The following is an 11,788-nucleotide window of genomic DNA, read 5'->3' on the forward strand; positions in this document are numbered from 1 at the left end:
TGTCCTTGTGTTTGATGGCGAGTCCTCCTACTGGTTTATGAAGGCGGTCCTGTCGTGCGTTTTTGTAGTCTGTTGGGATAGCCACTGCAATGTTGGTTGCTGATGTGGGGTTGAGCCAGGTTTCTGTGAGGAAAAAGAGGTATGGCACACTGTTGCGGAGGAGATCTGAAATCTTGGTAGCATGTTTGCTGAGAGATCGTGTTCTGAGCAGCTTGCATGTGAGTGGCTGTTGGGGTGTAGGTTTAGTGTGTTTAGTACTAAGTCGAGGGGTTTATGGTGTTGCTAGTGCTTGAGGGCTGTGTGTGTATATTATGCTGCAGGAAAACAGGCAATGGGTACAGGGGAAAGGTCCTACTGTGGTGTGTGGTATGATCTAGAAGCAGTGGGAGGAGAGACCCCCTAGGTCGAGCGATCGAAGGCCCACTGCGGAGTATCATTGGGAGCCTATAGAACCAGAGTCCTGGCGCTGGGCACGGTCCAGGCTTGGATGGGCGCAGATAGGCTGGCTTTGGTGCGCATCGTCCGCCATTAAGTAGGTCCTGGGAGGGGGACGGTGGGCGAGCTGCTATGCGCAGGAACAAGAGGCAGGAAAGCAGAGTGGAAGGAGGAGCAGGGGAAGGTGGGAAAATGCACGGGAAGTGGGTACGGGAGCTGCGGAGAGTGCTACAGAAGGACTGAACGGAGAAAAGAGTTGCACAAAGCTAAGAAAGCACACAAACTAGTGAAAGAGCAGAAGCTCAGAAGGAGGAAAAAGCAGATGAGGCAATTTTGAAAAGAGGCTTGGAGGGGGCAGAGAAAATGGATACAAAAAGCGGATGGGAGTCCTGAGTGAAAAGACACCTACCCACTCCAGTGTGTCTCTTGTCTGTCTCTTAACTTCATTAAACCTGCACCAGTCACTCCAAGGCACAACCCTATCCTGTCTCTATGTTTTATTCTCCACCTCATTGCTCAGCTAGCCCTTTCTTTCTACATTTTAATCTCTCTCTCTTTAAAAAAATATATATATTGACTTTTTCTTTACCTAGTTAAACAAGTCCGATTTCTTTTAAATTTACGAATTAGTTTATTAGACAAGCAGATTATTTGACAGATTGGAGCACCAGTGTCCCATGAACAATACAATAAGAGACACCTTTAAACGGACTCAGAAATTGACATTATCTAAACGGAGCATGATGCATTTATTCCATTTGAATTTACAGGAATGTAATAATGTTTACACTTTAAAGCCTAATGACACCCTCGGCTGGCTGTTGATTAAACACAACTATTATTCTGTGTTTACTATTGTTGGGACAGCTGTCCTGACTGTCTAGCGTCAACGCAGGCAGACTCAATATCTGGGTCATGCCAAAGAGAACATTCAAAAATATAGGCCAGTGATTACAACTGAATTATCTTGCTTTCTTCTTAAATCCATTTAAAGATTGGAAGATTGGGCAATACATAGCTTGATTTATTGAACCCCAAAAAGTGATGTTTTCTTTTTTGGTAAGGGCAATGCAAAAGTTTAATATTTGTTTCCCATGAAAGTAAGTTTCACTGAAGAGAACATTGAGCTCCTACATCAAAACTGCAGACATAGGTATTAAGTTCGTGCAAAAGCAGTAGTAAATGTACAAAACACAATATCCTGGCTCAGCACCATATTTATATATGCATTGATTGAGAGTTTGTGTGGAACCTTGAGTGTGGCTTTTTGATTACTTTAGAGTTTTTCAGAGTACAGTAAGCTTAACTTGGTGCTTAAGGAAATGGGTGCAAGACAGAGTCCAGTCCATAATGGGGATATCCCTCTTCATCATAACTGGGTGCAAAAAGGTCAGTTAAAAATTAGAATGGTGCATGCATTCCAGGAAGTAAAGGCTAAATGGAGTCACCTGACTTAGTAAGGCATTTCACAAGTACGTGCCTGAATGTGTTAGCCTGACAGCATCTCGCCAAGAAAGCTATTACCTTAAGTACAAAAACAACAAGGTGACAAATGGAATACGTGAATTAACCTCAGCTATTGCCATGCGCTCGGGCTCGTGCGCAATCCATCGTTTTACGCCCACCAAGCCACCTCCGTTTTGACCCAACTATATGCAAATCATTCTTGACTCTGCTCCTCATGCGAAATGTCAAGCCCTAACTGATAAGCCAGTTCTTCCCTGAACCGAAACACAAGCCCCCCAGGACCTGTTTTTGCATTAACTGCAGTGTATGACTGAGTTAGTAGCAGATTACATGGTGTACAGGAAGTCTGTCTAAAGACCGACTGGGTAGGTGACGACCAAGGAGGGAATCGACGGCCCATCTCCCCTATAGCTAAACCAGGTATCTCCATCGGGCATCAGACAAAATAGTTCAGTCTCAATACATTGAGAGAGGAGGGAAGGAGAGACATAAATAGAGGGAGGATGCGAGAGGAGACGAAAGGAAGTGCAACAATGTGGTTCGACAATATACCAGAAAAAGAACAACAAGTAAACATTAAATAGAACAGTCAGCAATACATTAGGGGAGGAGAGAAAGGAGAGATAAAGTAGTGGGGGGTAGGGGAGAAGAGAGAGTGAGGATAAGGGAAGAGACAACCGTAGACACGAAAGGAAGTCGGTCTAAAAACCGACTGGGTAGGTGACGACCAAGGAGGGAATCCACGGCCCATCTCCCCTATAGCTAAAACCAGGTAGCTCCATCCGGCATCATACAAAATAGTTCAGTCTCAAGTGGCGAGGGAAGAGGTTCACAGAAAAACAGGGTGGGGACAAAGGGCAGGCGCATGCGAGGGCAGAGGACAGAAGCTGGAAAGAGTAGGAGCGGAGGGGGGTGAGGGTTGGAGGAAGTGGGAGCCAGAAGCCAGTAGAATTGAGGGCCAGAAGCCAGTAGCTGTACAGTGGACCATGGGGCAACCTATCCATAGAATGAGACATTCAAGATATAGTAGTTTGATGGACATGATGGTATAATGTAGAAGAAAGGAGGGCAAATAAGCTGTGAACACATATCACTTTGTGCTGCAAAGATCAGTGGGAAAGAGAAACCTTTCAATAAGGCATCTATAACAGATTTACAAATGGTATTCAGTTTGAATGTTTTTTTTTCTTCCAAACAACTCATTTGTGACTATATTTGTTTGACCGTACAAGATACATTTTTGTGATTTTTCTGTTTTCCTTCCTTATTTCAGGATCATCCGTTCTTTATCCTACACAATACTCGAGAGACAGATGTTGCTTCGTTTGTGAAAGAGATCTTGGATGACGACCCTAACTGATGTGCCTTCCTTTTTCGCCGCCTTGTAGGGATTACGTTTAATGAAACCAAATTAGAAATTTATTTACAGTATGTGTGAAAGTCCTGTCCATGCAGGGAAGGAGCAGAGGAAAACACACTGAGGAGTAAATGCTGAGGGTGGCTTGTTCAGCATCTCCCTCCCTTCCTTGCATTTCTTTCACCACTCACATAGAGCTCCATTCCCCACAGCCTTGAGTTCTTGGATTAGAGATTTCTTGGGCCACAGGATTAGCAAGAAGTTAAGAAGTTGTTTAGGATAGTCGTCCCAGCGAACCACAGCAAACCAATAATGTAGGGCGCTGTTGTAGACTTGTGGCCTGCACTGCAAGTTTACATCTGTAGACGCTTATGTCTTAATAAGCAAACCCTGTGTGTGACTCTCCCATGCTTATAGCACATGTTGTATGTAGGCAGACCTAATCCTGGATGGCCTTATATAAACTAAGCAGAGAGCACACAGAAAAATAGACCTACTCTTCTCTGTGTGCCCTTTCTATAGATGCTTCCTTTGATTTGATGAAAATGGAGGCAGTACATTTCTTTTTCCCTTAAAACTGAGGTCGAGAGGGATATTGGTTGCTCCACCTTAAATGTTTAGCCCTTGAATGCTGGGCAGGTATAGTGAGGGCGTCCTGCACTGTCGTGGCTTATAAAGGATGTTGTAGATATTGTCTACAAATTTGCCTCTTTTGAGGAAATAGTTTCCAGAAAGATGCAACATAATTTGTGCACAATTGAGGGTGGAAACTAAGTTTTTTATTTGTGTGTATGTACATATATAGATAAATATGACTTGGATATTTTAGCAGATTTTCAGGTTTTGAATCAAATGAACTGTGTTTAAGATGTTTGGTTTTTCCATGTACATCCTGAATAAATTGGTCCTATGAATTCTGCTAAGTTTTCCGGCCTACATGTTCCCTTCCTGCGCCGCTCATTTTAAAGACTGTTTCCTTCTGAAATATTTGTCAGCACCTGCTGTACAATAAAATTAACACATGCCCATGTGCTAAGTGGATTAAATAATGAATTACTACATTTGGCGAGTTCTTTGTCAGAGTGGTTATTTTTATATTATAAAAGAATTGCACATAGGTGACCAGAAACGAAGTGGATTAATAAATGAATTACTACATTCAGCGAGTTCTTTGTCAGAGTGGTTATTTTTATATTATAAAATAATTGCACATAGGTGACCAGAAACGAAGTGGATTAATAAATGAATTACTACATTCGGCGAGTCCTTTGTCAGATCGGTTATTTTTGTATTATTAAAGAAGGATGATTGGAAACTAGCAATGTGCTGTAAATTGTATCTACTTGGTTTTATGAATATAATCAAAAGTTTGACACTTGCAAAATAATGCACCGCCTTTTGATCTCTCACACGTGCCATTTATGATTTTTTTTGCAGAACATGAAAATGTCCCAAGGTTTTGGTTCTGCTGAGTGTTAATAAATGGCATTTGTACCAGGGATCTATTTACTGTCCTCCTTGTCATTTTGTGGCTCCCATCTTAAACCAGGAAGTTAAATTTGCAGCTGTTGTTTGAGCCCAAATGCCACAGAGGACTAAATGTCTTAGGTTCAAATTGGGGAAAGCAACTGTTGATAGTGAGAAGGCAGTTTAAACTATAGTCTGTATAAAGAATGGGTTTATCGTGTTAATTAAATCAGATTTAAGTTTGTAGCTTGTTTCCCCTTTCAAAAAAGGACCTCAGTGGCATGATCTGCTTTCATCTAATAGGAAATGTGAGTTAGGTCTAGTATACGTATGTAGCATTTTATTTAACATAACATATTATGGGGTCACTTTATGCAATCTTAAGGGTGTGCCTGTCTTCACCTCGTCGGAGTGCTGCTTCCCCTGTCAATGACACTTCATGGTTTGTCCTTTCTGCTGGCCACTCACTCCATTTGTCGTGGGGTGGTTGGATGACTCCATGCTTCTACCTTCAGCTCCACTTCCCAGTGAGTTAACCTCTATGCAGATCCTGTCACTCCCGGTAGACTCCCACCGAACAATCTCATTCCCTGCCGGATGTATCATGGTATTGCACGTTGTTATGTTCACAGTCCACCTCCCCTGGCTGAAGCCCTAACCTCACTGGGAAGCCACAAGGAGGTTGGTTAAGCTAGAGTCACCAGAGTGTGTCTTGCCCACTTAATTGGTGAGGGGCGGAAGCAGTGTAAGGCTATGAAATAAGGTGGTATGACTGTACCTGACCACCTCAATAGGCCTACCATTTGTATCCAGGAGGTTGTGGAGAGTATTCGTTTTCACACCAGCCTTGGGTCTCCGATGCCATGGAACACAGTGAAGTAGGTCTGTTGCAATTATGGACTCATTCCAGTATGCTTGGTAGGACAGAGACATAACCCCCTCAGCCCTGGGCTCATTGTGCAAGGTTACTGCCTGCCTTTGGTTACAATCCATCTCCGCCAGGGTGCTTAGAGGGGTATATTGCTGGCCTTAAAGAAGCTAGAAGACCTTAGTGGGAGCACCCCTAGGCCACCTGCCTATGAGGTCAGCTGTTTTTTTTCTTTCTAGTTAGGCTGTACGGTGGGGTGAGAGGACATGCTCACTTCTGGTAAAGAGCTGCTTGGACCCCCTATAATCCTTGCCACCACAGGTATATTGCCACAAGCCATTTTTTGATTTTACAAAAGTGAATGTAATTTGTTCCGTTAAACATTCCTTTATTAGATAAGTCACTGTGGTGAGACTGAAAATGCAGGAGGCGGAAAGCCGTTTTTGCCACTTTTCAAAGGGACTGGATTAGAAATCCAGGAAAGATGGAGGAAGGTGGTCAGGCCTTGAAAAATCATAAAAATGTTACTAAGCCTGCAGGTCTAGTGACTTGAATAATCAACTCGACCTTTTGGTAATGCTCTTGACCAATAAACTGGTTTCAAATGATGTGATCAGGGGAAATATTTTAATTAATTGAGCCGACATTTTCTTCTTTATCACATATGAGAGCACCTTCAAATGTGCGAGTGTCAGCTTGTCTGCTGTACAAAAAACTGTTTTGTTTGATTTAATAGATTAAACCCTTTTTCCCCATATATAATACAAATCCAGCCAGATATAGGATACACATGACCTCTGACTTGCCTCTTAGTTCATTAACAGCATTGTCATCAGGACGGGGGCAGGGATGTTTGTCAAATTATGTTTAAAAACTTTCACTTTTAATAAATACATAACTAAAGAACGAAGTGGCAGCACACTGGCATTAGTAATCAGCGGATTTTAGATTGAAATGGCCACAAGTTTGCCCACTGACATGCGGCTTTACTGATACTATATAGTATATAAACAATTATGTTTGGAAATAGAGTTTCTGCAAATATATGCCATTTGCACATCACCAAGTAAAGTTTTCTGGTTTGTTTTGCTCCTATCAAACTCTGTGTTTGAATCATACTTCTTAACTACAAAGAAATGTGCTTTTATTATTCCTGATCTATTTTGAAATATTTGCAGTATTAATTACAGACTATATAAATGTTATGTGTTAGAGGTTTTTCTCAAGTGAGCTGTCTGAAGATTTTACTCTAACTAGTAAGAGAGAATGAACTGAACATTTTCCAAGCAGCAATTAGTTAAAAGACAAACTGACATTTGACCTCTTTTCTTGAACAGTCAGCAAATGTGTCAAGATAAAAAAAGGATTTAATGGCATCTTTATTGGCATTCACTTTCTGAATGGACAGAACACCTGTTCCTTTCCACCCAAATATACTCGCCAGATTAGTAGGTACTAAACATAGTTTGACCTGATGCAATCGCAAGTGGGCAAGTAGATTTTTCGACGGCTGGTGGGGTTCTAATGATGTCTCTCGACTGTAATACATGGGACATTACTGTGTATACTAAGGGCCTGGTGCTTTCAGGCAAGCCTTACATTTTTCTCTATGGAGGCAATTTTTTCACACCTATGGAAAATTGGATCTTATGATGTTCCACCACCTTCTCGAAGATTCATTAAAACACCTGCTTAAATTCAGTGTACAAATAATTCTTTAGGGCGAACCTGTATATTTTTGTATGGCGACAGGAATGGGGCACAATCAATCCTGCATTACAAAATAGTTATCACTGGCTGCTCCCTTGTACCAGGGTAGGATTAGAACTGAGTGCACCGCACCACGATTGCATGCAGTAATACCCAAATTATTAAAGTAATGATGCAAGATCAGAAACCCATCACCAGCAATTGATTGTGAACATTTGCAGAGAAGAAGTATTTGGCTCAAAGACAGCTCACTCTGATCATCATCCCTCTCTTTCGTAAAATGATCTGCTCTATTAGGTCCTCAGAATCCAGACAATGTTACTAATAGAAAAACTAAACTTCCTGTTATGGATACGATCCTCAGAAGTGTCTTCTCTGTGAGCCTTTATCAAAATATGTAAAGACTCAAGTATGCTTAAGAACCAACACACATGGTTTCAGATTATGTGATGGCCTGCCTGAGCACCTAGGCTTCTTTTCTTTGCTTTTGCTTTTCTTTTTATATATATATATATATATATATACATTACTTTAGACAATTTGTCTCCAGTGTCAAGTTCCACAAACATGTAAGTGTGCACTCTGAGGATCAAGTAAGCAGTTTCTTTCTTAAGCTAAGTTACAGAATATGGTGGTTTCAAATGTTACACCAAACGCAAAAAACTTCTCAACCAGCTGATCTAATAGTTCACGCATTACCCGATTGACCAGCTGATTGATGTAGGGATGGATGGAATAAAGATAAAATAAGAAATAAATTAACAAAAGAGAGGACGAAGCATAGGCGCTCGTTCTTTGAGTTTGAAGACATGCTGTTTCTACAGGCATACGTAACGTCGATGGGCAGTACCTTCACCCCAAGTGTGGCAGGGCTTGATGTCCATGATTTTGAAAAAAGATACATCTTGAATACCTGTAATCCCTTTATGCCGAAGATAAAATTCTGAAAACCCTATATCGACAACATTTTGTTGATATGGGAAGGTTCAAATATCACTTTCTTGGAGTTCCATGGTTGGCTGAACAATTGTGACACCAACCTAAAATTTACCTACACTGTGGAAATGGACAGCATTACCCTTCTGGACATACCCATTATCTATGAGAACGCCAGTCTACAGGCGAAAATTCATTACAAACTTACAGCGGAGAACACCTTGCTAAAGTTCGATTGTTTTCACCCCAGGGCTCTGAAGGAAAACTTACCCTAGGGCCAGTTCTTAAGAGTACAAAGGAACTGTAGAAAAATAAAAGATTTTAAAGCTCAATCAAAAGATCTCACAAAGAAACTGAGGACCAGAGATTATCCGGAGAAAATCAATCATACCTTGAAAATAGCTAGAAATCAGAACAGAGATGCACCATTAGAAGATATTGACAAGAACCTCACAGAACCTCTGACATGCTTAACTATTTACAGTACGATCTCCAATTGGATGAAAAAGGTAATTTTTTATAGATAATTTCGAAGTCTCCACAGTATGATTTGGGCCATTTCCTGTTGCAGCCACTATGCCTACCCACACGTGAGGTACAATTTGTATCGGGAGACCTGGGGGAACGCTGGGTGGTAGGAAATTTTGGGTAGGGAAATGTTGGGGGACCCACGCAAGCCATACCTTGTTGGACTTCCCCGGGTGTGTAGTTTTCAGAAATGTGTGGGTTTGGTAATTTTCCCTAGATGGCCGCCGAGCCCGGGACCAAAAACTCATGGGACCCCCTTGCAAAACCAGGTTGTTTTGTGATCGGTAATTTTGATGTTGCCTCAATAGGTTTTGGGCCCTTGCCTGTCGTTGGCACTAGGCCTACTCACACAAGTGCGGTACCATTTTTCTTGGAAGACTTTGGGGAATGTGGGGTTTGTGCAATTTTGTGGATCCACGCAGATTCTAGAACTTTGCACCACAGAAATGTGAGGAAAATGTGTTTTTCTTTTTACAAAGTTTGCGGTTTGCAAGGGATTCTGGGTAACAGAACCTGGTGAGAGCCAGACAAGTCGCCCTATCCTGGATTCCCCTGGGTGTCTAGTTTTCAAAAATGTATAGGTTTGCTAGGTTTCCCTAGGTGCCGGGAGAGCGAGGGTTCAAAATCTACAGCTAGGCACTTTGCAAAAAAAGGGTCAGTTTTCACTGTGAAAATGTGGTGTCCACGTTGCGTTTTGGGCTGTTTCCTGTTGCAGGATCTAGGCCTACCCACACAAGTGAGGTACCATTTTTCTCGGGAGACTTTGATGAATGCAGGGTGAGTGGAATTTTGTGGATCCATGCAGATTCCAGAACTTTCCACTACAGAAATGTGAGGAAAATTATTTTTGGGGGGGACAAATGTTTACGTTTGCAAGGGATTCTGGGTAACAGAACCTGGTGAGAGCCAGACAAATCACCCCATCCTGGATTCCCCTGGGTGTCTGTTTTTAAAAAATGTATAGCTTTGCTATGTTTCCCTAGGTGCCTTCAGAGCTAGGGTTCAAAATCTACAGCTAGGCACTTTGCAAAAAAGGGTCAGTTTTCACTGTGAAAATGTGGTGTGTCCACGTTGCATTTTGGGCCATTTCCTGTCACAGGCACTAGGCCTACCCTCACAAGTGGGGTACCAATTTTTCTCTGTAGACTTTGGGGAATGCGGGGTGGGTGGAATTTTGTGAATCCATGCAGATTCCAGAACTTTCCACGACGGAAATGTGAGGAAAACGTGTTTTTTAAGACAAATTTTGAGGTTTGCAAGGGATTCTGGGTAACAGAACCAGGTGAGAGCCAGATAAGTCACCCCATCCTTGTTTCCCCTTGGTGTCTAATTTTCAAAAATGTACAGGTTGCTAGGTTTCCCCATGTGCCAGCTGCACTAGGGCCCAAAATCCACAGGTAGGCACATTGCTAAAAACAAGTCTGTGCCTAATGGGCTTTCTGCCGACCTTGTGGGGGGGAATCGGGGTGGGGGGAGGGGGGGGGGGGTTTGCCCCGAAATGCTCCCAAGGGGGTCAGAAAGACTGGCTAATTTTTTGGTATGCCCATTCTGGGCAGCCCCCACAAATAAAAAAAGCCTGCGTAATCGCTGGTGCCTATTGGGCTTTCTGCCCCCGGGTGGCAGATCAGGGGCCTCTGCCCCCCGGGGGGGCTAAAAGACTCATGTGGCATGCCCATTCTGGGCTGACCTCACCCCTGAATGAAAAAAAAAATCCTGAGGCCTCATCGGCTGACTGCCACCTCGGGGGGGGGGCAGATAAAGGGCTGTTGCCCCAGTATGCCTCCTGGAGGAGAGAAAGGCTGTGGTAATTGCTGGGCAGACCCCACCCCAACATCATTAAAAAAAGCCATGGTACCTAGTGGGTTTTCTGCCCCGGATCAGGGGCTACTGCCCCCATCTGCCACTGGGAGGTGGCAGAAAAACTTGCATTTTTTGGGGGGGGGGGGGGGGGCTTTGGCCTGCCCATCTTGGGCAGCCCCACCCCTAAATCATGTGTAAAAAAAATCCCTGGCTTCTAGTGGGCTTTTTGCCCCCCCCCCCCTGATGTCAGATTGGGGGCCACTGCCTCTGTGTGTCCCCGGGGCTCAGAAAGACTAACATTTCTAAGGGGGGGGGGGGCAGCCCACCCCTACATTACTAAAAAAAAACAAATCCCTGGTTTCTAGTGGCCTTTCTGCCCCCAGGGGTCTGATTGGGAGCTACTGCCCCCCCGGAGGTACAGAAAGACTGCTCCCCCCAATTACATTTGGCCACTACAAAGGCCCTTGCCCAAGGGGCCGCTCCCCCCTCCCTGGTGTCAATGATACCTCTCCCATCTGAAATAGCCCCCTGAGCTCTTAGAAAGTCAAACTGAAATGAGCCTATTGGCTCATTTTAGTTTCAGTTTCTGTGCAATTAAGTCAGCGAGACGTGCACACTGATCTTCATTGCACAGAAACAACAGAGACAGCCTTGGAGCTTCTCCAGCTCTTGAGGCTTTCAGGGGGAAAAGGAAATCTCTCTGGTGCCCTCACCAGAGGGATTTCCCTTGCCATGTGCAAGGATGGCCGGGAGCCGTCCTGAGCACTGTGGCACAGGACAGCTCCCGGCCGTCCTGCGCATGCAAGGGGTTAAGCATTGAAATGTACATAAAACACTACCTGTTAGTAACACCTAGATGCCCAGCGCGTCTTTTTACTATTTTCCTTTCCTACTAATAACCAGGATTTACCCTGCAGCGCTCTGGTTTTGATGGCCTAAATATGATGTTAATGCATCAAAATAGATCACACTCTCTCTGAGAGGTATAGGTTAACTCTTTTGAGGGGCTCGTCCGCTTTAACCAATCACAAGCTTCTTTCCCACGTCAACATGTATAGCACGTCAATGCGGATAGGATGACTGGACCTTTTAAAACCTCTTGGGACAGGGGACACGGCTTCGCCGAGATCTCGTATGAGAGGCACAAGTAGGTAAACCTGCAGATGGCTGACCTTGACCCATTGAGTAACGCAATTAGATTACCGCTCGTTTGAGTTTCC

The 11,788-nt window shown here is 43.6% G+C and overlaps 1 protein-coding gene across 4 annotated transcripts in view; it reads left to right on the forward strand.

Moving 5' to 3' along the window:
• Nucleotides 1-4,320, forward strand: part of MAP2K3 (mitogen-activated protein kinase kinase 3) — a 470,125-nt gene extending 465,805 nt beyond the window's left edge. For all 4 annotated transcript variants that reach the window (XM_078665238.1, XM_078665237.1, XM_078665239.1 and 1 more), the window contains one exon: nucleotides 3,176-4,320. In XM_078665238.1, the coding sequence (XP_078521364.1) occupies nucleotides 3,176-3,262 (87 nt within the window). In that variant the 3' untranslated portion in view covers nucleotides 3,263-4,320. The remainder of the gene's footprint in view (nucleotides 1-3,175) is intronic.
• The last annotated feature ends 7,468 nt before the right edge of the window (nucleotides 4,321-11,788 follow it).

Source organism: Lissotriton helveticus, chromosome 10, assembly GCF_964261635.1.
Source record: "Lissotriton helveticus chromosome 10, aLisHel1.1, whole genome shotgun sequence".
Classification (NCBI taxonomy): domain Eukaryota; kingdom Metazoa; phylum Chordata; class Amphibia; order Caudata; family Salamandridae; genus Lissotriton; species Lissotriton helveticus.